General features: G+C 43.9%; 1 protein-coding gene across 6 annotated transcripts in view; it reads right to left on the minus strand.

Moving 5' to 3' along the window:
- Positions 1-27,647, minus strand: part of CYRIA (CYFIP related Rac1 interactor A) — a 106,527-nt gene that overhangs the window by 27,158 nt on the left and 51,722 nt on the right. For 5 of the 6 annotated variants that reach the window (XM_058682578.1, XM_058682577.1, XM_058682579.1 and 2 more), the window contains 2 exons: positions 24,583-24,679; positions 4,329-4,408 (listed from right to left, as the gene is read on the minus strand). In XM_058682578.1, the coding sequence (XP_058538561.1) occupies positions 4,329-4,398 (70 nt within the window). In that variant the 5' untranslated portion in view covers positions 4,399-4,408; positions 24,583-24,679. The remainder of the gene's footprint in view (positions 1-4,328; positions 4,409-24,582; positions 24,680-27,647) is intronic. The other variant, XM_058682581.1, reaches the window with a different exon arrangement.

A 27,647-nucleotide genomic window follows, 5' to 3' on the forward strand; every position in this document is an offset into this window, starting at 1 on the left:
TCACTGGAACGATTTCACTGAAAGGCTAATGTCTGCTGCCCACTTTGGGTGCCATTAATGAGTGGATTCAATTGAACAATCATCAACAGACCTTCAGGCATACGTCTTCTGTACAGTGTCTCCCAAACCATCACTCATGCAAGATTAGGTTGCATTTTACTCCCCCTCTGTCTCCCAGCCTTCAAAGAAGAAATGGAAATATGACAGTAGAGACAGAAAAGGGAAAAAAAAAAAAAAGTAGTGGGTTGAAAAATAAAACAATAAAAAAGATGTTAAGTGGTTGTGTAGAAATGTGAGCAAAGGGTACAGAACTCACTGCAAAGGTCAGACAAGAATTTAAATTAAATCTACACAACTAGAAAACCTTGGGACAGATGTGTCTAATTTTGTATTATATTTTGACCCAGCTTAATTATATCTATTTGACCCAGTTCAATTATATTCCATCACTGACTTCAAAAAGAATATTCAACACTCAAAGTAGAGGTGCCAAATTCATTTAAGCTGTTGCTACATGCTGTTTGGCCTTCCTTCCTCCCTCCCCTTCTTTCTCCTTAACTCTTTGCAATCCAGCCTCTATACTCAAAGGAGTAACTCTTGAATCCGTTTTTCCTGTGGCCACTAGTAGTGGGGTAGTCACTGCCCAACTTGCCATTCCCTTTCCAAGCCTTATCCATCCTGACTACTCTGCAACATGTGAATCCACTCACGTTCCCTCCTTCTTTACTGTCTGTGATCTCCTGACTGCCTCAATCTAACGTGTTCTATTCCTTTCCTTCACAGGGCCAGCATCTGTTACTGAGGCTTTGTTTGGCGATCAGTGTTCCATGGGGCTAAGTGCTGGGTTGCAAACCTGAGCGGTAGGGTCCAGGCCTAGTTTAGTCTCGGCTTAGTGAGATGTTCTCCTACCTTAATAGTGTAATCTCTTTTTCCTCTTTTCCAGGGAAAGTCCTCCAACTTAATCAACCTCCCTTGAAGCATGAGCACACCTAACATTCCTGCCTGCCGTGCTCTTGTCTGCTTTCTAGTTTTCCCTCAGGGAGTTCAGCTATTCTTTTTTGGTTTTGTTTTTTAATCTTGTTTCAATGTTTATTTATTTTGAAGGACAGAGATGGTGTATGAGCAGGGGAGGGGCAGAGATAGAGGGAGACACAGAATCTAAAGTGGGCTCCAGGCTCCAAGCCATCAGCACAGAGCCCGATGCAGGGCTCGAAATCAGGAGCTGTGAGATCGTGACCTGAGATGAAGTCAGATGCTCCGCCGACTGAGCAACCCAGCTCCCCTCAGCTATGCGTTTTGAGGACAAACCCAATTACAGACCCGATTACGGACTGTTAGCCCTGAGCTTCTGCAACCGCTGTGGTCTAGCCCAAGCCAGCCTTCCCTTTCTGCCCGCATTTCCTTTCAGCAAGCACGTGCTATTCTCTCTAAATTGGGCTTCTTGTTCTTCAAACATGCCCTTTCCATTCCTATCCCTATTTCCACTGTTGGAAAACTCTTCTCCCTGTATGCCTATAGAAAAATCACTCATTCTTTAAAACCCATTCCAAAGGCCACCTTTTGCTGGAAGACTTCTCCAGTTCCTCCCGCAGTCTTCCGTTTCCTGAAACCAGATGCATTCTTTTTTCTCCTTCTTTACTCCCAGGGTGTGGTGCGCCCTTAAGCCCCTTAGTTTATCTTGTCTTGAACTATGGGCAGATATTATCTGCAAAGTAGCCTCAGACTCCATTAGGCAATGACTGTCCTTGTTTAGCTCTATTTCTCTGACATTGCCTGCCTTACATGGATACTTGTACCCATATTCCACATACCACTACTGAGTTGAGCTGAAATCTACAGACTTAAAGAAAAATCATGACCACAGCTGACCTTTCCTACCCTTCTGGTCCATCATCATTCTGTTTTGAAAATCACCGTTAGGAAATAGGGTTTTCAGGATTAAGAAAAAAGTATTTTTTCCATGAGATGTCTTGGTTCGCAGAGAAATAAGATGTCCCTCCCTAGTCAGAAATGGAGGTTGCCTGTGATAAGCACTTAAGGAGGATAAAAGCCAGAAACCTGTGTTCACGTTCCCATCTTCATAGCGAAGTCATCTTCACTATTGACTTCTGTCCAGTTATTTATCTTTTTAGAGTCTCAGTGAAATAACGTTAACCTTCTCCTTGGGATTGATGAGGAAATAAATAGTTTATATATTTTCTATAAATTGATAGTTTTATATTTTCCTTAAATACTATTGCTCTAGTCCTAATGAGCCACAAGGCATGAGAACCTATTCTACATGTTCCTTGTTGAAGAAATTGTTAACATATCTACAAATTGAGTTTCAGTACCATAAGCCACTATCAAAATTCAGGATGTTTAAATGTTTTTGTTTTTGTTTTTGTTTTAGCCACCATGACCTTTTTAAAAATAAGAAAAAGTTAAGGAACTATTCAAACTACAAGACTGAGCAGACCAGAGTACTGGGTCATAAGAAAGAAAGAGAGCAGTCCCTCTGCTATAGCCAGGGGCTGGGGATCCCCTGAGGAATAACCTCCGAACTCTGGTACTCCAGAGAACACCCTTTGAAAACCAGTGCTTTAAATCCCTGAAGATTTTTATTTTATCACTTGGAAGGCTTTTAAAATTAGACTTGACAAGGAACTCAATACTACTCTTTATAAAAGCACAGAAAGCCAAGAATCCCAAAACAGGTAAATAGACAAATGGGGGGCACTGAACCTGGTAGGCAATTATAAGCAGCATGTGCAGATGTGTGTAGAATTTAGAGCTTCAAAAAAAAGTGCAGACATTTGACTACCTTAGGTGTTCATATGCCCCCCAAGTTTTGAGTGAATGGGGTATTTTACCTTCACGTCTGTTTTGGACTTCGTACATGCTAGTTGCAACAGTGTAAAACGCGTGCGACAAGAAGTGGAAGGAATCAACTAAACATGCAAGTAGTAATATGAGGGGGTAGGATAAGAGGTGATTTATCTTGTAAAATTCTTTAAAGTGACTAACAAATTTTCATTTTAACAACAATAGTAACAACAACAAAGATATGTATGCGGGAGTTGCGAAAGTTACACCAGTAAAAAAGCCCATTCCTTTCAATGTGTCAAATCACTCTATTGTTGAGTTCCCACCTACACCCCTGGCCACCTATGCCACCTCACCAAACCTAGCCAAGCACAAGCCAACCCAACTCAACCCAACTCAACCAGTCCAACCGAACCCAGCCCAACCCAATCAAAACCAACCAAACCGTCCAAGCAACGATACCAGCAAAATGAGTTAAATCAGAAGTGAGATATCCTCATGGAATATAATCTGGATTCAACACTTTTTTTAGGACCCATGAGTTTTGGGAGTACTTTTCCTTTCCAAGTAGCTATTTTAGACTCACGAAAGATTCGGAAAAGGCATATCTAGGGAGCAGTCATCTTTTGCTTTACTGTATCTTGAAAGGGTCTTCTAACATTTACTTAGAAAATCTCTGTTAGCAAGTTTAAAATATATGCCATGAAATTCTGACTTATTTTTTGATCTAAGTAGATACTTGAAAACTTAAAGTTTAAAGCAGATTAAAGTTTGCAACAGTGAACACTGGGAATAGGAACATTTAATGTTCTTGCTATTGTAGAATTGTAATTTAGAAAAGGGGGAATACAGGAGTGAAGGTGGAACCATAAGCTTAGTTGATAAAACATGAATGTGTCACTCATTTGAAAATATATTCAACCAAGAAAATAAACAAGATAAGAATAATAGCCTCCATGTTTATTCAGTCATAATGCACAAGCCACTTTACTTTAGAAAAAAAAATAAATTTTTCATAAGAGAAACATAACCTCCAAATTAAAGGGGGGTATCTCAAAATTTTGAAATAGTTTTGTGCAATCAAATAACATAAAAAACAGAGATGACTCAAAAATAATCTGTAAGCCTATTTTCTAGTTTTATAAATTTTTTGTGTCTAGTGATATTTGTTATATTAATCTACATAAATTAGTATACACACTATTTTTCTTTAGAATATGACATAGCATTTCATAAAAATTATTAAGAAAAATACATGATGATGACTGATGCTAGCTGATGAAAGCTGACTGGTTGTAAAATCCAAGAAAACCCTACATACATTAAAAATTTTTCCTATTAGGTTTCTTAAAAAAATAACAGGAAAAGAAAGAAATAAAATGATCTTTGAAGACTCAGAAAGAACGAACGGTAACATTTGGATTTAAGTATCATATAAAATCTTTATGTTATAACTTCTCTATCAACAAGCTATTAAGAAAGTAAAAGGTTCCCGTCATTATCATTTGATTTTTGGAACTTACTTTCAAAATCCAGGAAAAAATGTGGATAGTTTTCAATTTCTCTGGTAAGGACTTTGAGCAGGTTTCCCATCCCAGCAAACCTAGGAGAGGCAATACAAAACCAAATACCATTAAAAGGATGAAAAATAGACTTTTTTTTTAAGAAAAAAAATAGACTTTTTAAAGGGTTGGACATATTTTACTAATTTGTGTACATCACTCTGGACTTCCAATAGCTGCATCTGATATAAAATATCTCCACACCAGATGACTAGTAACTTAGCAACTCCTTCCTGAATCAGGGTAGGATAAACATCTGTGAGGTCCTGGCTCTCCAGAAGTTAGGGATATCCAGTGTAAAACATATAAAGTATGACAGTGAGAAGAACGTCACAAGCTGTCTCTGAAGAATACACTTGTATCTTGGGTCTCATTCATAATAATGACAATTAACCAAAGAACACTCTATTCTAAGAATCAGGTACTTTAGTTATAGGAGGGAGGGCTTAGGTGTATTTATGGGTTTCCCTTTGCCCTTCACCAAGTCCTTGAATCTTTACAGTTAATACTTCAGCATTGCTTTGTTTCCTTTCCACTGATGTGAGAATATACCATGTTAATGGACAAGCACAACAAGAGCAGTATTAAAATATCTTTCCAGAAAGGTCAGTTTCTTAAAATTTTTGGAGAAAGGAGTTTAGAAAACACAGATTTACAGCTCCGGAGACCCCTCATGGCCTGTGGAGGAGGCCAGATTTCCCAGAGGTGCAACTAGCTGGAAAGTCAGAAGCTCTCATAATTTGACATTTCAGTGGTAACAAGATTGGGTACTTCATGAAGTGTAAACATGAAAAGGTATTCATATTAATCCAAAAAGTTATTTTCAATGAAATTATAGCATAATTGCATGGGTGAATCAAACCAGCAGAGAAATACAAATTTGATACATATTTGCAATCCCAACTTAAAAAAAGAAAGAATAGGGAAATAGTTATTATTGAGGTAGAACACAAAATTTCTACTTCTCTCAGCTCTAGACATTAAACTATTTTCTTCAGGAGGCCACTGGTCCATTCAATCATTCGGCACCTACTCATGGAGCCACAGTTTGATGCTGGATGCTGTGCTCTTTGGAAGGCATTTCTCTAACTCACGACTCAGACACCTCAGTTTGTAAAGGATCAACTTGAAAAATCATTGGACCAGTAAAAGAAAACCGCAAGGCTGCAGTTTTCTCTGCACAGGGCTTCCAACAGTGTTTATGCTGACACAGGAATTCCTAAAAATACACCACTGTAAGAAAGATGTGATGAGAGGAGAATGCTTTGTGTGAGACCGTATGCAGCCAGAAGTTCCCTTGGATGCAGAAGGTGGTACTCTAGTCCCCATAATCCTCCCATGAGAAAACACCTGCACCCATCATCCACAGTATAGGTCACTAATGTGGAGCCAGAAAAGAGACTGGGGAAGCCTGATTTCCATCCTAGTTCTGTTACCCAGGGCAAGCTGCCTTACTTCTCCAAACCTCGGTTTTCTCCTCCGTAAAATGAGATTCTGAAATTTATCGATTTCAGGGCACTTAGGTGGCTCAGTTGGTTAAGCCTCCAACTCTTGATCTCGACTCAGGTCATGATCTCAGAGTCATGAGACCCCACATAGGGCTTACCATTGAGTATGGAGCCTGCTTGGGATTCTCTCTCTCCCTCTCTCTCTGTCCCTCCCCCACTCATTCTCTCTCTCTCTCTCTCTCTCTGTCTCTCTCTCAAAATAAAATAAAATAAGTGAAATGTTATCTATTTCATTGAGTCTTGAGGATTAATGAGATAGAAATATAAAATGCTTAGCACATAACGTACAGGAAGTGCTCAAGAAATGTTATGTACTACCAGTGTTAATAATGATGATGATGATACCACCATAATCATTATGATGATTATAACAGCCTTCAAATACTTATTTAGGATTATCCTATGGAAGGTGGATTAATAGGTTGCATGCAGCTCTAGGGAAGAGAGCTGGGTCACTGAAGAAATAACTGAAGAAGATCTTCATTCAGAGTCATGAAAAACAAAACATTAGAGTTGTCTGAGTATTGAGGGCTGTGCCTTGTGAAATAGTGAAGTTCCTGTAACTGGTGGTGTTTAAGTAGAAATGTGTTCTACCAGCCTGCAAAAATATTGCAAAAATGAATTATGTGTTGGGTAGAAGGTTGGACAAGATACTTCTTAGACTTTTCCCATCTCGTGGTATCTGAATATCTGGGCATGCACATACACGTGGGTGCACACACATACACACACGTGTATGCACACACTGGGAAGCAAACACCATGCTTTGCTCTTCCAAAAAGAATCTTCCTTATTCTTCCTGTCATTTTTCTCTTCCTCCCATGCACATTTCTTTTTAAGATACCTTTGAGCAAAAGCCCTGTATGAGGTAGATCCTGCCAAATTCAGAAGCTCAGAACTGGTATGGTCCATCCCTACTGCTGAGCAACATTCACAAACCCTCCTGGGATCTCTTGGAAAGAATCTGTTTCCAGCTTAATGAACAGTTCCACTTCAGACCTGGAGACACTTCTGGTAGTAAGATGATTCTACAGTTTAATAGCAATCCCAGCTTCCACATAAAATGCCCTAATGGAAGTTAAATATTCTTGATTTTCCTGGTTTTGTGCTATTAATGTGTCGCAAGAGACCTGAATGGATTTAGCTGCCTCCTAAAACTCTGTCTTGTGTATGATTCTACTGTCAGACTACCTGGGTGGGAAATATGTCAATCCTTGGAAATTAGCAACAGCCTGAAAGGAATACACGTGGAGATACAATCAAATATCACTTGGCTACAGAATTCTAGATGTTCAAAAGAATAAAAGATGTTATTTAAGCTGGTTGGCTCATGTAGTCAAACATTTTGGAACATGATTCTAACATCAACTGGGGTCAATTAAGGAACTCCCAATATTCTAGATGTTTCATACCCCAAACAGGAAATGTCTACAACAATGACTGTGGAACATTATGTAGTATTAGGGGTCAAGTGCAGTCCTATGGAAGCTGCATTTCAATACACACTCTTTGAATAAGTACAGAACGATTTGAGGATTTCTATTCCTCTTCAAGGTCAACAACAACCCACAGAAGTGTGTGCTGGCTTAAGGTCTACAAAGTGAGTTAACATCACACAGACAGTCACTGAGAAGAGACCCCAGGATCCACTTGGAAGGGATCCTCACCCATGGGGCTTGCACCACAGCCCCAGCCATGACCTTCATGGCAGTGACTGCTCTTTGCAAAGAGCTCCTCCATGCATACAAAATCCATTGCTATGCAGCGCGTTACTAATGAGATGGTTTAATTCATTAATACGATGATTATTTTTAATATTTCATCTTGTTCCATAAAAGAACATAAGATATTACGCACTATTAGAAAATGCAAATACTTACATAGCACAAGTGGGGAGAAGAAAGAAAGAAAAGTGGAACAGGAAGATAAAGAGCAAGTAGTATGTGAATTATAGGTCATCTGGGCCATAAAGTCTTCATGTTTACTGGAGACAAGTGTTCAATTTGGACCTGAGCTTCTGCGGGCGGGCCAAAGCAAAGGAGAAAAATGTTCTCTTTCAAGATTTGGTGTCCGGAAAATAAAAGCAAATGGGTTATGCTAAAGAAGTAGAGCTTCTTGTTCTACTATTTTTTTTTTTTTATTAAAAAGAAAAAAGGAAAAATTGATCATAGCTAAGAGACAGTTGAGACAAAGATAAGTTTCCTATGGCTAAGAGTAGACAGAGGAAGTCATGTCTGGAGAGAAGCCAAGTCTCAGGGCTCCCGTGGGTACAGAAGAGGTTTTGCGGCCAAACGGGTGGCAGGCAGGGAAGCTTGGTGGGCAGTACGGGGCTGATGAGAAAGCGCGAACTCTGGTTTCCACGTTGTATTTGGTTAACTCCATGGCTACAGTTCTAATGTGTCCTGCTGCTGGGTCTGTCCAAGGGATGCCAGCTACTTGTCATTCTCCCCTACAGCGTGGGGACATATGCCAGAGAGAAGAGAGAAACCCAGCAGGTGCTCTGGGTCTTGTAGGAGAGCCATAACCCGAGTCCCTTAAAACAAGGATGATGATTCTGATGATGATTCTTGGCGGTTTCTATGCTGTTTATGTAAGTTCAAGGGATAGGAAAGGTCTCCCCAGTAATATAAGAGGGGGAGGAGAACCCAGTTTGAAGGAGAGAAGTATATCAAAAAACACAGATGCTAAAGTACTAAAATAATAGAAACTGAAGTCACAAAGGAGGATGGTACGAGGGATTCCAGGCATAAAAGAGATGAAGCAACAAGGTCTAGAGCACTTTTATTACTGAAAATAGAATGTCTGTATTGTGAGGTTTAGACTTACTTTAAACACACACACACACACACACACACACAATTTCTTTAACATCTTCAAAGATCATCTTAAAGTAAAGTCCTCCTGGGACTTGCTATAGCCACAATGTGCACCTGAGTGTTGTGAGATCTGAATTCATTTCTGCAAGGAGAGTCTGGCAGGGGGGCAGCAAGGGAAGAGTCCAAGGTCTTGGCTATCAGATGAAGAGAAAGGAAAAGGACATACCAGTTGGATAAGTACTTATGAAGGGGTGGGTCCTGCAAATACGCTCTCTGACTCTTTTACTTGGGATGTCTCCTGCTTTTGGAGAATACCATCGGAAGGTGGTTCTCTTTCCATCAGTTTCCACTCTGGATGGCCTTTCGCTCTTAGAGACATGAGTCTTCTTCCACGGCTGGATTTTCTAGGACTGTCCCTTCCTTACCAAAGCAAAGATGTGTGGGTATCTGCTTCACTGGGTCCTTGGCATGTTGGCCTTAGCTATTGGCTGGACCTATTTTCCCATGGCATTGCAAGCTGAGATTTACTGACAAAGAGTAAGACATAGTATTGAGAATCTGAAGCAGAGTAAGTCAAAAGAACAACATGGCCAACGGATGCTCTCAAAAGATATATAGTGTAAGGAGTAGATGAAGGAGATGACACAGAAAAAGTTGAAAAAGCAACACAAACATAAAGAACCATCCAATTCTCCCATTTTTCCGGAGCAAGTCATTTTGGCTGTGAGACCTGGGGTCCTCATCTGCACGACAGTCCTATAATAATATCTTCTGTGCAACGTTCTTGCAAGGACTAAATAAAATGGGTGTGAAAACATTGCATATAACTGTAAAATGCCATGCAAATATTAGTTACCATTATTCAGCATTACAACTCATGTTATGGCTTAAGATATGCAGAGAATCAAAGAAATGCAATGTCCTCTGACTCAAATAAGGTGCATTTTTCTTCATCCTTCATGTTTGGTCTTGGAAGGTTAATTGTTTCTTTCTTTCTTTCTTAAGTTTATTTATTTCTTTTGAGAGAGAAAGAGAGCCTGAGTGAGAGAGGGACAGAGAGACGGGGAGAGAGAGAATCCCAAGCAGGCTCCAGGCTGCTGTCTCTGTGAGGCTCAAACTCACAAACTGTGAGATCATGACCTGAGCTGAAATCCAGAGTCAGAGACTTAACCGACTGAGCCACCCAGGTGCCCCAATCCATGTTTCTTCATGCAAAAAGCTTTCACTATCACCAGACCAAGATGGAAAGGCATTAAAAGCTAGCACTTTAAGATACCTTTCTACATGCCGAACATTGTATTTTAGATAGATTCTTCTTATTTCATCTTCAAAATATACATAGGAGGAAGATATATTTTCTAGAAGTAGAAAATTTAGGAGTATTCAGATTAAATATAGAAACTGATTAAAATATATAAATACTTATTAAAAACCCCAAAATTCTCAGAAAACCAATATTTATGTAAGTCTGTAATAATTTGAGGCTGGGGTCTTCCAATAACTCTATAGATCATTACCTATTTCCATCACAAAAATTCGAAGCATACATAAACGCTTTTGAAAATAGGAATAAGTAGGACACTCTGTTAGTAAATGCTAGAAAAATCCTTGAAAATTGCAAATTTTTAGCCAAATGGTTATGTCTATGACTGTGTCCCATTTCATAAACATAGCAGGAAGTTTAAGGAAAACATGAACATCTAACGACACACCAAAGTGGCTTACGAAACACCTCCACGGACAAGAAATGGAATGCCAAAGGACAAAGGGGTGACACGCAGATTTGCCAGCAGTTTAAAGGAGAGGACGTTAGGATTACTGCTCACTCAGTCCCAGGAGGCTTGGTTCCCTCCAGTGTTAGCCTTCCTCAACACTGATTCTATGATAGTGACCTATCGAAAAAGAAGGAAAAGGCGAACTCCTATTCCAAGACAAGGGACTCTGACAGCAGTTCGGGGGGAAGTTTCTTTCTCCCCCTTTGTTTTTTAAAATAAAAAAAGCCACCTTTAATAATGACCTGAGGGAAACGGTCAATGACTTGTTAAATGCCCTCAATACACAGGACACGTGGGGGTGAGGTATGCAATAATGGAAGGCATGGCCTCAGTACTCAGGGGATGCCCATTCTATCGGGCAGGGAGACCGTAACCGACTTAAGAATGTGATCTACCCAGGAAGCATATAACAAATTTCTGATAAGTGGTAGGTGCTCAGCAATGTTAACTGAATGTGAAAGTAACAGTATGTACTTGGTACATCTTAAGAACCAATCAGAGACACTATAGCTTTTTATTACATTATTATACCTAAGAGGGACAAGAGCATCCACAGTTTAAAAAAAATTTTTTTTAATATTTATTTTTGAAAGAGAGAGAGAGACAGCACGCGTGACAGAGTGCGAGGAAGGGAGGGAGCAGAGGAAGAGGAAGTCACAGAATCTGAAGAGGCTCCAGGCTCTGAGCTGTCAGCACAGAGCCTGACTTGGGGCTCCAACTCACAGACTGCAAGATCATGACCGGAGCTGAAGTCGGACGCTTAACAGACTGAGCCACCTAGACGCCCCAAGAAATCCACGTTTCGTTGAGTGCCCACTGTGTGCCTGGCACTATGTTTGAGCTTTCGCACACTTTAGTTCACTCAAACCTCCCAGCAACCCTTCGGTTGGCTGTCATTATCTGTACGTTTATTGGAAGAAAAAGAGGCTCGGGCGGTTAAAGCATCTTCCTGAGGACTACAGGAGAATCAGAGAGAGAGTCTGGGACCCTGAAGTCTATGCTCTTTTCCCCATAGCAGAAGACCTGGAACTTCAGACCCCCAGGAGGTCTCCGTCTGGGGACCCTGGGAGGCCACGATCTGTGGAAAGTGCACGCAGGATGGGCTGTTATTGTACACATGCACTTTCTCTTTTTGGAAGAGGGTCTACTGCTCCTGTTCCCTTCCATTCCAAAGTGGCCTGTTCCACACTAGCACCACTCACTGGTGTAGACAGGGAGGGAACTGAACACCGCAGGGGGTGGAGTCTCCCTGAGAAGCTGGCACAAAAGAAGTGAGCTGCCCCAAGGGCAATCCTTCGGATCTGGACTGGCCCAGAGAAGCTCTCCAGCTGGGGGTGTGTGGGGCAGGGTGAGGGGAAGGGGGTTTAGAGAGGAGAGGAGAACAAAAGTCACAAGCTGGAGGGTGACTCAGCAAGTCTTCCCAGTACAGAAGTCTGATTCCTCAAGGTTCTGTTACTGGTGTATAATTTTGAAGTGGGTGCTTTCATACTTTTTCCCCAAATAGTCTCGAAGGAGGAGGGTGTTTCTCCAGTCACTCTAGGTGTGTTAACAGTGCCTGTAGAGATGGCCCTCACGTTCCTGCCAAGGGAGGCTCTCATCTCCCAAGGGTGACAATTTGGGATGTGCACATGGTGTTTTCTACGACTACTTTCTTGGCTCTGAGCACAAAACCACTTCCACGGGACTTAGCTCTAAGCCTGCTCAGTGGAAAACAATGACCGTCTGGAAAAACAGTTCTCTGCTAACACACACACACACACACACACACACACACACACGTGTATTTTTTTTTTTTTTAATTTGGAACTCTGTTTTCATTTGGAAGAAAAAATATTGAATAATAGTATTAGCTGTATTCCCGGAGTGTAAAACCAAATAAAACCAATCTGAGCTTGCTTTTAAAAAACGTGGTCGTAGTTTGTGAGGAAATTAATTTGTTTATTATAAGACATAACAAAGGACTCGAGCACAGGGTGCAAGCATTAGTGTGAATGCTGACTGTTCCCTGCATACAGCAGAACTTCAATACCAATCTTCATGAATAGGCACTTGGAAGATTTCTTGAGTAGCTAGGACTATCTGAAAAGAGAATTCCTAAGCCAAGACCACCTTGATCAATAAAGAATAGAAGATGAGAAAAAAAAATAGATCAAACAGTAGTCCTACAGAGTTTTATTTTCTAACGTTTTTCCTTAGGGTCTAAGATGATAAATACCCAATACCTCTATCAGAAGGGATAGGTTCTGTTAGCTTTTTAAGTGAGCCAATACCTTCAAGAATCTACAATACTTAGCATCCCTGGTACAAAGATATTAATAAATCAAAGACTTTGATTCTTTATAAATCAGTATTTGGGGGAATAAGAAGTTCTAGTCGATCTTAATATTTTTCTGCAACATAGCATGTAATCCACAGACCAGTCATGAACACAACAATGACATATTTATATAACATCACATCTTTGTCAAAGATGCGTCTGGCCACATTCTTCCTCACCATGAGCATGTGTTAAATGTAGAAAAGGTATTATTGGACCCGTTTTACAGATCAGAACTCACGGGTCAGGTATAGAAAGTGTCTTTCCCAATGTCTTCCAGTTGGATTCTGGGCTTCCTGATCCATAATCCCAAATGTCTTCACAATACATTCTACATTAGAACCGGGATCATCTTTTTAAAGCTCTTATTTAACAAAAAAGCACTTGCTCAAGGACACACAATACATTTGGGCCAAAGAAGGGTCCAGAATGGAGATGTCCTGCCTCTCAGTCTCACGCTCTGTCTACCCAAACAAAGAGTAAATGGGACATCAAATCCATTCTTCTTTCTTTTTTTTTTTTTTTTAATTTTTTTAATGTTTGTTTTTGAGAGAGAGAGAGAGATGGAGACAGAGAGCGTGAGCCACTGAGGGGCAGAGAGAGAGAGAGAGAGAGGGAGACACAGAATCCGAAGCAGGCTCCAGGATCCAAGCTGTCAGCCCAGAGCCTGATGCGGGGCTCGAACTCACAAACTGCAGGATCATGACCTGAGCTGAAGTCGGAAGCCTAACTGACTGAGCCACCCAGTCACCCCTAAATCCATTCTTTAAGACATAAAAAGTACAGCTCAGTGTATTGTTGCCACTGGAGGGTTTCTGTTCCAGGCTCACCAGGTCTCACCAGAACATGCTAATCAGCTACCTAACAAGGACACCACCAGACGCTTCATAAAACTGTACACTTCTTTCTGTCTCTACCTTGGTTATCTTACTTCAGACCCTCAGCAGAGCCTACCTGCATCCAGAAACAGCTCCCAAACCGATCTTCCTGACGCCAGTCTTGTTACCCTTCCATTCATCTCCATACGACTGGCAGAGCCCTCTTCCTAAACACAAATCTGATTATGTTACTTCCTTGCTTAATATGCTTCCACTGCCCCGCAGTGCCTACAGGGAATAGCGCACCCAGATAACATGCCCCAGGCACAGAGACACCTGGCCTCTGGCCCCTATCTTCCTCCCCATCCCGGGACCCTTGACTCCACTCACACCCTGCCCTTCTCTAAAGGAGCCCCGCTCTTTAGTGCCTCAGGGCCCTTGCACATGTTCCTCCTTCTGTTTACAATTACAATGGCAACCAGCATTTCTTAATGCTTTGCAGGCCATAGTGATGACAGCTTCTCATGTATCACCATATCTTAAATTTTACAGCCACACGTGAGGGAGGAATTGTTATTATCTCAATTTTTAGAGATAAAGGAAGAATCTTAAAGACTTAGAGACTTGCTCAAGACCACAAGGAGCAGAGCGGGGTCTGGCATCCAATTCCGTCTGACTGCTAAGCACCGGTCCTCGGCAAGGGCCTCCCTGGAATTCCCTTTCAAGTACGAGTTTGGAAACCAGAGCCTTCAGGAGTCCCCTGACTTCTCCCTACTCTTTGGCCTGACCTCAGGGAAAGGAAAACCCACCTACTTGAGTGAGCTCTGCCTCTCTCTGCTCACCTAACATGCTGTGATGACCATATCACCGTGTCCTCCAGCCTGGACTGTGACTCACGCCTGTTCCCTTATCTCTCTTGATGCAGTGTATTGTCTTCTGGGGCAGGGCCGTGTTTACACCTTACTGTGTCCCCAGCACTTAGCACAGGGCCTGGCCCACGGGTGGCCCTGAAAAAATAAGAAATCCTTAAAACTGCTCTGTCCAGTGGTTCCAAGGCATCGACGAGCCAAGGGCAAAATAAGAAAAACTAAAGTGTACGTCTTGGGCCACGCAGAAAGCTAAAGCTATTCAAATATTATCACGCAGCAGCGTTTTCATTTATTTTACAAAAGCAAGGTGATCGCCGCACCTTAAGTCCCCAAGGTTTATTTCGAAATTTTACTGGTTGACGAAATTCAAAAATCTAGGAGCTGCTAACCTGGTCAGTTACTTGCTCAGGCGAGGAAGCAGAGCTCCAAGGGGAACCTGCTCTCTGGACTCAGGCCAGTGCCTCCGGCTGGATCCTGCTACCAGCCTTACCATAAGTCTTCCCAGTTTTCCCAGAAGTCTAACTTCCTAACTGCAGTAGTGCCCTGAGATTTCTCTAAGCAGAACTGCGAAAAGCAGGCCAGTTCTGGCTTTGGGAATGTTTCCGGGGACTGTCCGTCTTTAGGAGGGCTATTAAGACAATCTACCTTCCAGCCTGATCAACAAGGTTCAGAGCTGCAGAAATCATGACAACAATCAGGAAGGCAGCCGCTGCCAGTGACACCAGAGGCCTGCGGACTCCCCACACCGCCCTGCAAAGCAAACAACCCCCTTGGCTTGCCTTCCGCGAACCACCAGCGGCATCCAGGGAGATGTCCCAGGAGGAGAGTGCAGCTCTGAGAGTCTGCTATTCATACAGCTCACACACCCTTTCTCTGGTAGCCACAGAGCCCTCTCCCGCACGTACTGCTTTTCCACAACTTGACGGCTTTGAATTATAAGCAAAACCGGTTAACCATCAGCCTGTAATGTATCACATACAAAAGAGGGGGCTTAAAAAAATAACTTCTCAACTAAAATCAAGGTACGCTGCCTAAACGAAATAAGCACCTGTTTTGCTGGAGGGAAAAATGCCCCGATGGAATGATGTTGGCTCAGCTTATAAATTCCGGGAGCTGAAATGTGCTAAGCCAGGTTAGCGATTTTAGCTCGCTGGGCTGGGCTGCAAGGCGCTGCCCCATCTGCCGCTTCTGTAATGAAGTCATAAGGTTCTCTGTTGTGTTGCCGAATGGGTTGCCAAGAATCCAACAGATGATTTCATTCCGAGCCGAAGGAGGAAAACTGAAGTAGAGTGAGTCTATTAAAGCACTTTCATCTGACAATAAAAATGAGTTAATGGCTAAAATGTGTTTTCAAAACGTTTTAACACTACAAGTAATGGCACTCAAATGGGAAAATGCCTTGAATATTCTCATCGATCATTAATACCATGGTGTCCCTCAAAAGGGCTTGGCGTTCCCCAGGGAATTCAAACTGCTAGAGTCCAGTTGTAAGGCAATCCGTGGGAATTCTCAAAAAAAAAAAAAAAAAAGCCAAGAGACCATTATGGAACCAAACGATTAAGTGCAGGTTTAAAATAGCCCTTTCGATATCTGAGTTCAGTTTTCTAAAATAGACTATTACCTCATCATAGCTAATTTCCCCGTAAACATCAATATTATAGCAGCAAAAAGTCTCCAAGAAATGAGGGCAAAATCCAATTCTTTTTTAGGGATGCCAGTCAGCATGCCCCCCAGTTTCAAATGGTAGCGAATATGGAAACAATCAAACTGGGGTTTTGCGCTGGACCGGCCCACCACTGGGAAATCATTAGTGAATTTGTTCCCTTTCACTTGTGAAATCAAGAACACAGTTATGAGCAAACTGGTTGGTCAGCCTGTCCCTTAGCTCGAAGGAGGGCTGACAGTCTCAGCCCACCCAGGCCAGTTCTGCCTAATTTCAAAGGGAAAGTGACTCCCTGCAGAGCCAGCAGCTTAGGGACTGAGCTCTAGTCTTGGAAATGCCTTTCCCTGGGCAAGTTATTTATTCCCCTTCTCTGGGTTGGCCTCAGTTCAGCCTAGAAACCAAAAGGAAACACCAAAACACCAAGAAGTTACCCCAAATTTGGGCTGTTCTGACCATCAGTGTTTTAGATTAAACACTGGCAGTTCTCTTGGATTACAAATCTCCATTTTCCCAGAATTCCTTCTTAAGTAAGTGGGTCAACAGGCGCCCGGCAGCCCCTTCGTCAGAGGGAGGAGCTGCAGAGAAGATCCTGGAGGATCTCTGTTCCTCTCTCTTCTCCCTGAATATTCCTTCTCAAGTTTCCAGTTCCTCCATGTAACCTTTAAGTGTTGGCCTCCAGTTGTCTTTCTTCATACCTTTCTCCCTCCTCTCAGGTGGGACCCTCCCGACTCCCAACTTTTGCCCATATGCTGAAGACTTCTCAACCTCCGGTCCCAAACTGGACCTCCCTCCTCAACTCCACGCCCGTAAATCTAAATGGATTTCCTGAAAGCATAGCGATTTGGAGGGAAGGGTTAATATCTTTCCCAAATATCCTCCCCCTTCCTTTGTTCAATAAAAGGCATCATCATTCAACTAATTATATGAGCCAGAAACCTGAGTGTCATCTGAGACATCCCCATCTACTATACTCCACAGATCCATTCTCTCACCAAACTCTATCCACTTAACTCTCCCATCTCCCCAAGATCCACCCCTCTCCATGCCTTCTCTTTGCTTCGGTATGGCCGATAGTCACTATCTCCACCTCTCTCACCCCCTCGAATGCAACCCCAGATACTCCAAGCACCTGAGATCATGTACCGGTCTCTCAGCATGTTATAGGAAATGCCATGTGCAGAATCAATGCTGCTGAGTTAAATCTCTTCCATTTCTGTTATCTTACAATATAACACTAAAAAAAAAAAAAAAAAGCTTTTCCTTGTCTCTGCCTGGTTTTCATTCCATGGGCAGCTGTATCCCACATTTGTGCTTGAAGTTTCTTTGCCTCCATAGTTCACTGTCGCGTGGTAGGTGAAATATGACCTAGTGTGTTGAGGCACAGGGAGGTGTTATTGAAAGGAATTCTTCTGGGAAGTGAAGGCCCCTGAAGAATCCCACCCACCCCAGGGCCGTGGGTTGACTTGATTCGTAGGTCTAGATTTTCAGATGCTGAGTTTTCCTAAACTGGGGTCCACCTGTGTACCAAAGGTGACGTTTGAAATTGACAGGTCAAAACATTAGGGGTTTTACGTCCCAGGTCAAATTTATCTGGGGGGGGGGGGCGGAATGTGGGATGTCAAAAATTATGTAAGTACCAAAAAGACCAACAAAAAACATTTCACATACTAAAAACCTGAAGAATTTGAAGCCCAGGGAGGTTGGCACGCTCCATTTCATCTCAAGCATTGAGGACATCGCAGGGGCTGCAAAGCTCCCTTGAAATGTCGGAGGCGGGAGTGGTTCTGCTTTTGTTTCCAGTTTCTGAAGTGAGCAACCGACTGGATTTCAACGTATTCTTCATGGCAGATCAAACTAATGTCCTCAAATAAAATCTCTGGCTTGAACCCCAAGCACGTGATGAGGACCATCAACACAGGCTGGACAGGGAAGGGGCGGTGGGGTGGGTTTGCTGAGCACTTGGAGACCTGGCTCTTCCCAGGGGTTAGCTGGGTAGAAGGAAGGCGCGGTTTAGCATAAACGTTTCCAAGCTGGCTGTCAAATTGAGAGGAGGACAATTTTTTTACATGGTATTCAGGGCCATAAAATCTGACCCAAAGCTCTCTTTCAAGTTTCAGCAACTTTGAACACTCTGTACTTTGGTCACACCAGAATCTGGACAGTACCAACAGCTCTGGCCTCCTTCTTCCTTCTGGGTTGTTGTTGTTGTTTTGCTTATGTTATTCCCTTTGCCTGGAATGCCCTTCCCCTCTCCTCTGCCTCCAGATGTTCTGTCTGTCTTTCAGTACCCAAATCAAATAGCATTTTCTCCCAGAAACCTCCTATCTGGATTTCCAAGCTGAATGAACCACCTTTGCTGTGAATTCTCTTCAAGGGCTGTCTTCTTCGTTTTCAGAATGTCACCCATTTCACTTTATCCCCCCCGACTCCTCCCCACTGAGCACCAAACATGGGTCCAGCACACGGCCCTCTTCGTTTATGTCTGCCAAAATGGATCGGAAGCGTTAGATGAGTAGTCACCGCATAGCAACAGTAAGATATCAGTTGTGAATAAACTGAACAGAGAAAATAGTCATTGGTAACAGGAAGAGGTCAGAGAAAATAAGCATTTCCCAAAATAGAAGTATTTTGGGGTGCTTGACTCTGTTGTTTTATGGTCACAGATGACTTTGAGAATCTGATGAAAATCAGCCTTTTCAGAAAAATGCACACATCCACCGACTCACATTTTTTTTTTTTTTTTTTTGCATATAATTCCAGGAGGTACTAGAAACACACCAAAGCCCAGGAATGGCAACTCCTCATCTGTTTTAAAATCACCAATTCCAGTGTATGAGCAGCCCAACGGGATGAGGAAAGGCATCTTCAAGTGTGTGGACCAACAGACCACACTGAAGAAGAAAGGGAGTCAATTAATGGGAATAGCATGAGCTCTGGACACCTTGGGCAAGTCGTTCTACTCTTCTGAATCTGAGTTTTCCTCATCTGTAAAATGCAAATCATAATACTTCTTTACAATGTTGCTATTGAGTAAATAAGATATGCAGATTACATAGCTAGTGTAGTATCTGGCATGCAATCAGCCCCTGACAACAAATACTAGCTTCTGCACCTCCTGTCTCGCGTGGCAAAGACTGCAGCCACAGTGCAAACAAGTCATTTCCCTTTCAGCAATAAATACTGCACTGCTGCTTTGGGGCAAGGGAAGAAAGCCTACTCAGACCACCGTCTCCGTGAAGAGGTGAAGCCGGGTGCTGAACGGCTGCTGCAAGCTCATTCGCATGGCTATTAATCATACAAGAGCCCATTTATGACAAACACAGGTCCCTCCCTTTGCATGACAAGGCGTATGGGTCCACAGAGCCCCATTATCCAAAAAAAACAGAGCATTGTGGGCGACACAGGCAAAGCCGAGCGCACACACACAAGCGGACATTGTAAGGCTGTTTGCACAACCCCGCAGTGCTCCTCGAGGATTTCCTGCCAAGGAGACATTTAGATCTCATAGTCTGCTGCAGACATTTGCTCATTCAACATGGCTTCAGGCAGCCAGCTGCAGAAACCCGGGTGCGTGGTCCCCTCTGCTGGCCATCCCCAGGACTGCATGCCAGGGATCCTGGGATGATCCGGCACCCGAGGTGCTGTCAGGATCCCAGCCTCTTCTCTGCTGTCCTTTCTGGAGCAGTGCGGTGCAACAGGCATGAGCTTGGGGATCCGGAGAGCCTAGTTCACATCTCAACAGTATCCCGTACTAGCCGCAGACCTTGGACAAGTCACGTCACCCCTCAGACCTTACTCTCCCAGATGGGGTCCACAGCACTCATTTGCCTGTGACGAGACCTAATGGAGATGACAGCAGGGCAGAGTGCCTGCAGACGGCCAGTGTGGCAGGAACACCTGCCTCCAAGGAGGATGGGCGCTGTCCTCTGACAGCGAAACCAGGAAAGGAAATCAACAAGCACCTGCTGGTATTGTCTTTGCTTAAACTGTAGCCGGCGTTTAGAGGGGAAGTGTGACCCTGTCTTCTCATGTCTCATCTCTAACGCTTTTTCAAATTGTCCCCCCCTTACTTTACATTGTGTGTCGTGTTGGTGTGGGTGGCACCGTGTGTCCCCTCAGGCTTTATTTCATCCGGCACCTGAAGTGCCCCATCTTCAGGACACACGTAACTTGAAGGCGGGGGGCGAACTGGCAGAAATTCTCGGCCGAAATGCGTTCTTCAAAGACGACAGAAGGACCACGCCCTTGAACTTCTTAAACTGAGCTGTGATCTGCTTCCTGATGTCCAGCACAGCAACAGCCACACGGACTTAATCAATGTATTTAACAACATTTACTTAACCTCCCCGAGTCTGACTTTCAATATGAGTAAAACAGAGATTACTTCAACCTCTCCAAGGGTGGCTTTTAGAAATAATGAGACAACATAGGTAAGCAGTCAGATGCATAAGTAAGTGGTACTTGCCATCATCACTATTACCCTTGTTATTTCTATTGTCTCAGTTCTGTTGTCCCGGCCATGACCAACAGCTCCTCTTTCCGACACAACTATTGATATCTGTGAAGGCTTTAAATATCATCTTAGAAATGTATGCCAATGACTTCCAAATTCACAACTGTTGCCCGACCCCCTCGTCTGAACCCCTGACTCATGTATCCAATTGACTACGTGACTTCTCATAAACAGCTGAAACTTAACTCACCCCAAATTAAAGTGTCGCTTTCTCCCCTCAAAAACTGCCCTGCTCCAGTCTTCCGCATCTCAGCCAATGACAATCCCATGTTTCCAGCAGCTCAGTCCCCAAAAGCTGGTGTTATCCTTGACTTTTCTCTTTCTCTCATACCCCATAACCAAGCTAACAAATCCCACCAGCAGTACTTTTAAGATGATGCCAATTCAATTGCTTCTCACACCGTCCCTCACCAGCACCCCAGACCAAGCCACCAGCCATCAACTCCTGCCCAGAGTATCATACTCACCCTTTACACAGATGTCCCAGCGCTGCTCTCATCCATTCCCAACCACCCAGTGAACTGCCTTTCTGGCAGCTTTGCTGATGTTTAAAAAGTTGCAGTATGTCACTCCTCTACTTAAATTGTTTCAGTGGGGCCCTGTTTTACTTATAGTAGCGTACTAGATCCTTATCACGGTCAACAAGGCATCCTATGTGATGGTACCCCAAAGTGGTTCATCCCCTGCGACTTCTCCTTCACTACCAGGTGTTTCAGCTACCTCTGCCTCCTTACCTTTTCTTTTTTGAATGTATGACATATCTTTTTGTCACAGGACCTTTGCACTTCCTAGTCCTTCTGCCCAGAATGCTTCCCCCCCACCCCCATATATCTACATGGTTTGCCTTTGGGCCTCTGGTCAAGGTTTACTTTTCAGTGGAGCTCAACCTAACCAACTGGCCCAAAATAGTATTTCTCCTCACCTCACCTCACCCCACCCCACCTCACCCCACCCCGTGCCCAGTCACTGCCTTTATTCTTCTTTCAAATCTCTATTACCATTGACTTGTGTATCCTCAACTCCTAGACTACTGCCTCACACACAATGGGAATGCCACACATACATACATGTGGAATGAATTAAGTCATTCATTGTAAACAAAACTCCCATGACCTCATGGAGCTTCTCTGTCAACAAAACCTAAGATTTTTCTTCCACATCCCATGGGAGGAGAGGCTCTCAGGTCATCTGGTATTTGGGTCAGACACTGTCTTTTGGATAAGAATGAGGGAGAATTAGTCATTGCAGGGGATGGGGAAATGCATGGTCAGTGAGCATGGTCCTAAGGAGGGACAGTATGAAACCATAAAATAGAAAGTGCATCTTGGAGGGGAGGGGAAGGAGAGAAGGTCAGAAGAATCACTGAGGACTGATTATATACGAACTTTGCAACCAGAAAGTGGGAGCAGGGACATTCCTGGGCAGAAATGCAGCCTGGCACCTTGGATGGATCAAACGGCTATTGTGTAACTCAAGGCTTGAAGTACACAGGCGATACCATTGACTGTAATGCCTCTGTAATGCCACCAAGTGAACAGAGAGTCATGGGCTCTGTGCCCTACTCTCATTTTAGCCACTTATGTGCTACAGGACCTTGGGGAAGGTCATTCTCCTGCTCTGAGCCTCATCCTTATCATCTGTTGCCCACCAGGCCTGGCTCAGGGATCTGGAACTGCTCCATGCTCCAACCTCCTAGGGTTATACAGAGAGGATAGGCAACAATTTCCAAATATGTACCCAGGCAACCTAATGCCCAATCATGAGCTAAGCTAATTAGAAGGGGGATGCACCTTTCCTCCCAGCAACACCATTTCACACTGACAGCACCTTCCACATGCCGCCCGGGTCTTGTTTCTTGAAGCTGTGTGGATTGCAAGTTACATGGCAAGGAGAGTGACGACAGAACCCCAGCACTTTCCAATGTCCCCCGCTATATCAAAATTGGCCCACTGCTGCCATCAGGGAGTGCTACAGAGTTAGTCTGTGAAAAAACAGTAATTCTGGTATCTGGTAGAATGCCTATACTACTACAGAGAAACTGTTCTCAAGCCCTTGTGTATGTTCGAGGCAGTAAATGTGAAACGCAAAGGCATGCAAACTATAAATAATTTTCATACATTCAACAAAGTTTCCCCCAAGTACCTCTACTGGGCAGTGCTTGGATAGCCTAGTTTAATCCTCCATGTGTATTCAAAGGACTACTATGACATTCTCTAATGCAGACCCTTTTTCCTTGGGAATTCAAGAAGCAATTGAGGACCTGCCAGGTCCCAACCCTAGAAGCCTCAATCAGGTCTCATTGCAATTATAATAATAGTACAACTGTAACATTAAGGCATTAGGTTGGCGATAATTTGCAAACACCAAAGGTCTACTCTTTGGCTTTCAAATTTCAAATTGGAAAAAACAAACCCCATGAGATGACAAAACAATGATGTTAATACAGATCCCAAGGCTTTGGGAGTCTAGTTACGTTGCCCAGGAAATGGCAGCATTTTGTTGGAATAAGTAATAAGCATTTTTGAAAACTTCTAGAAAGTACCACCATACCCGAAGATTTTGTTCAGTGGGCAAATTTCCACTGGCTCTGCTGGGCTCTCTACCAATTTATAGTCAATATAATTTAGCTGATCCCCCACTGGCAATGAAATCAAATACCTCGTCCTCACCCCACCCTGACACTTGTTCCCAAATTAAATGACCTCTTCCTCCCAATGACCCTAATAGATATAGACATAGATGATATAGATATAGATATAGATATAGATATAGATATAGATATAGATATAGATATATAGATACAGATATGGATATAGATATAGATATGGATATGGATATGGATATAGATATAGATAGGTTTTTTTTTTAGTTTTCTAAAACATTTATTTATTATTAAGAGACAGAGAGAGACAGAGCATGAGCATGGGAGGGGCAGAGAGAGAAGGAGACACAGAATCCAAAGCAGGCTCCAGGCTCTGAGCTGTCAGCACAGAGCCTGACATGGGGCTTGAACTCACAAACTGTGAGATCATGACCTGAGCTGAAGTTGGATGTCTAACTGACTGAGCCACCCAGCTGCCTCGAGATTTTCTGTAAATAGACAACTCGATAGAATATCTATCTATCCACATACACACATCCTGTAAATCCTGTATATATTTCTTCCAAAACTAAAATACTTATACATGTCTGTTGAGCTCCTTGAGGGCAGGTCTTAATTATCGCTCCATCCTCAATACCCAGCACAGTCCTTAACAGAGTATAGAAAGTTGGTGAATGGTTTAAGGAATAAATACACGAACATCTGCTCTTTTTAGGGACTAGTGCTCAGTAAGACTCGATCCCTGCAGTGGTCTGAGATAAGAGCACAACCCAGTGAGGGCAAGAAGCCATGTTCAAAGCCCACTGTAAAGGATGGAAGGTTCTAGTGAGGACTGCGATTGGGGTAAAGCGAAAGCGTTCTGGAAAAGGGGCGCAAGAGAAGAGGTAACTCATCTGGCCTGGAATAAGCTGGAAAGGTTTCAGGCAGAAGGAGGCTGTGGACTCGGGAGGGAGAAACTTGTTACTGAACATCCGGCAACCGGTGAGGCTCGGGAGCTGGATGGAAGGTAAGGCCAGATCACGCACTCTTGGTGGGTGGGTGGAGACGAGGGGCCTTGGGAGTGACAGCTGTCACAGGCTCACTTGGAGATCCTTCGGCAGATCCCAGTCTTCCGGTTACGATGAAGGGGCGGGACTGGTATTCCTATGCGTTTTTACACCTGCGTTAAACGTAGTTCTCTGCCAGGTAGACTGATATCCTCGGCTGGCCTGGGGCTTGCCTGGATGCCTGTCCCAGTCCTGGGGTGGGAGCGGTGTCCCCTGCTGTCCACCTCTTACCAGAGGCCCAGGAGTCCTCACGTGCCACCCTTCCACGTTCCAGTCACTCCTGCTTACCTGTCTGCCTCTCTTCCTAGAAGGTGAGCACCTCCAGGACAGGAGCTAGGACTTTATGCTTGAATCCACAGCAGGCCACTCAGGGAATACGGGTTTGCTAATAAAAGGGAAAAAAAAAAATGAGTGCAGAAGTGACGGCGTGAATACCAAAATCTGTATCCAAGGATCTTGTGTCTGAGTCCCAGCCATTTGCTTAGAGAAAGAGGGAAGGAAGAATGGGCAGGCAGAAGAGGGGAAAAAATGTGACAGGGAGGAAGGAAGGAAGGAAGGAAGGAAGGAAGGAAGGAAGGAAGGAAGGAAGGAAGGAAGGAAGGAAGGAAATGTTTTTCCCCTTTCCACCGAGTTTAATGAAGCTATAACTGGTTTCTGGCATATGAAGAAGCAGACAGGGATCTCATGTTATAGTTGAAAATTAAAAGGAAGGAAACTCGAGCCATCTGAAAGCAATCTACACCCTCAGCGATGCACAAATGAGCTGAAGACAGGCAGCAAGGGGCTTTGAGAAGAGTCTGCTTCACCCGCTTGGAGGAGACGGTCAGCGACTCATTCGCACAAAGGGAAGCCTGTGACTGTCCCTGCCTTTGGCCCTGCCAATCAGATTTGGAGGCTGAGCTGGGAGAAGCTCAAGGTCAGGGACAGGCATGACAAAATGACATGTCTCCGGGCTGTGGATTCGCATTTGCAGATGTCTCTTTGAATCGAAATTCCCTGTGCTGAAACCTGGGTGCACTTGCAGAAGTGGGCTTCGCTGCCTCCAGGCTGGTGGGCCAGCTGTGAGAGCGTCCCGTCCCAGGTGAGGACATGCTGACATATCACCTCTGACACGGAGGACCTTGACCTAAAATCCTGGGGACTCGAAGATGACTTCACTCATTCCCTGCTTACCCACATTCTCCTTGTCAGACAACCACGGTCACAGCCACTGTCAGTCCTGTGCTCAATGCTATTTTAAGTGCTGCCCACGAATGATCTCACGTGATTCTCCCGATGACCCTCAAGAAATAGGTACCCTGTTCAGTTTTAAGAATTACGAAAGAGAGGTCGTTCGCTAAAACAGTTTTTCTTTGGGCAAATGCAAAAGCTTGCAGTTATGTGTCTTCTCCACTAAGGGGCATTATCGTCTCACATTAAAAATGCCAGACCAGGTCAGGGTAGGGCCTTAGCACAAAAGCAGAAGTTTGTAAAAAGGACAAAGCAGAGGGATTGATTTCAATGGCCTGGATATTTTCTAAACGCTATTCCTCTTAGTAGTAGAATGTTCAAATTCACAGCTGTAGTACCCAATGCTTACTTAACTCAGTAACTCCCTTAATTCCCGTTCAAGGTCATTTCAAAGGCACTGACTGGTCTTCAAGAGTCAGCTAGCAATGGGCCAAGGCAACTGGGGTGGGGAGAAAAGATTAATAGATTCAACCATTTGGCTAAGTAGTCATCCTCCCCAGCTGCTTTCGCTAATTTCTTATGTCACGTTTTCCACCAAGGGAAACACGGCTTGTGGCTGAATCACCTTGACTCCAGTTGGGAGTGTAAAGTGAAAGAAAAAAAATAGGAAAAGAAAGAAAAAAAAAAAGGCTGACATTCTATCCCAAGCTTATCAAAATGAGTTTCTCTGGCTCACTTTGGCACAACTGGAAAACACTCTGGAAGTGTACATTAAGATAGGAGGAACTCCTCCATTCGTGGTCGTACCCCCACCCCTGTGCTTATAGACAGATAGGCTGTTTCTACACAGATGGGCTTCCGGACATGTGACGCTGCTTTCAGACATGCTCCTGCAGGAAACACAATCAGTACACAGAGAAGGCAGCAAAGTCACCGTGGGGCTTCCCTGTTTGGATGGATGCACCAAGATCGCAATTAAAGCAAACAAACAAAGTCATCGAGTTTATGTCCAAGTTTATTTTAAAGCCCAGCCCAGCTCTTGATGACTCAACCATACGCTATCCCGATTTAAACTTTACCCTGCAGCTGGGGTTCCCAGGCTGGTGTCCGTGGCCACCAATGACTAAATTTGAAAGCACTGCTCTCCATCTGCTGCGGAGCTCACAGCCTCACAGACGGATCAAGTACTGTTTAGGCTGCGTCTTAATCCCACTTGAAAATTGCAAATTTTTACTCAAACACGAGGTCTGAGGCTACTCTGCTGTTCGCACCAGCAGGAAAGCCCGCTATATGAAACAACCTCAAGTCACCTGGGCCCAGTGGCGTGTGGGAAGCAACACCGGAGAGACTGTGGAGACAGCAACTCACCTTCACGGCGGCCGAGCCTGTGGCCTTGGCCATACATTTGAGAAGCGCTGCGCTAGACTAAGGATTTGAAGTCCCCTTTTTATTCTGCATCTCCAAAGGAAGCAGTTATTTTAAGACGAAGGAGATCAGGAGGCTCCCCTGTACTGATTCAACATGCATTTTGTTTTATGAGTGTTTCATTTATTGACCCCACTTGGCACGCATGAAAGTTCAGAAAATAATCAGGGATAGCATTTACGGAGCCCCACGGTGGACCCAGGTCTTGCGCTAAGTGCTTTACACACGGTATCCCGCTCCTGGAGCCCAGGACTAGATGGCTACAAAGCCTTTACGCTTCTCCCTGTTCAAATTGCCTCCTACTCCCCACTCAGCCAGCCTCAGTTTACTCACCTGAAAAAAGGATCAGCCAGAAGCTAGACCAGATGATCACACAGATCCCTCTGATCAGTAAGCTTTTATGAAACGTGGAAGGCAAAACTATATACACATCTTTGTTAAAATAGAAAACCCAGGTGTTTAAATGCAACACTTGCTTCCGTAAGGGGAAAAAAAGAAACCCAGAAAACAATCAACCCATTGTGTGTAGCAATACTTAATTTGACCCTCTACTAGTTTGTGTATTACTGACCAAGCAGCCAGCCTCTCTTAGAACTGACACCAGCAGCTCCTCCTGGGCCCGGACCAGGCACTCAGCAACTCAACACGGTCCCGGGTGTGACCGGGAAGGGACACAGGCGCACGTGCCGGGGGCGCCATCTTCCTGCCCCGGCTGGGGAGCAGGTTGGCATGGCAACGCCGGAGCCAGTCTTCACTTG

This window comes from Neofelis nebulosa, chromosome 9 (genome assembly GCF_028018385.1).
Source record: "Neofelis nebulosa isolate mNeoNeb1 chromosome 9, mNeoNeb1.pri, whole genome shotgun sequence".
Classification (NCBI taxonomy): domain Eukaryota; kingdom Metazoa; phylum Chordata; class Mammalia; order Carnivora; family Felidae; genus Neofelis; species Neofelis nebulosa.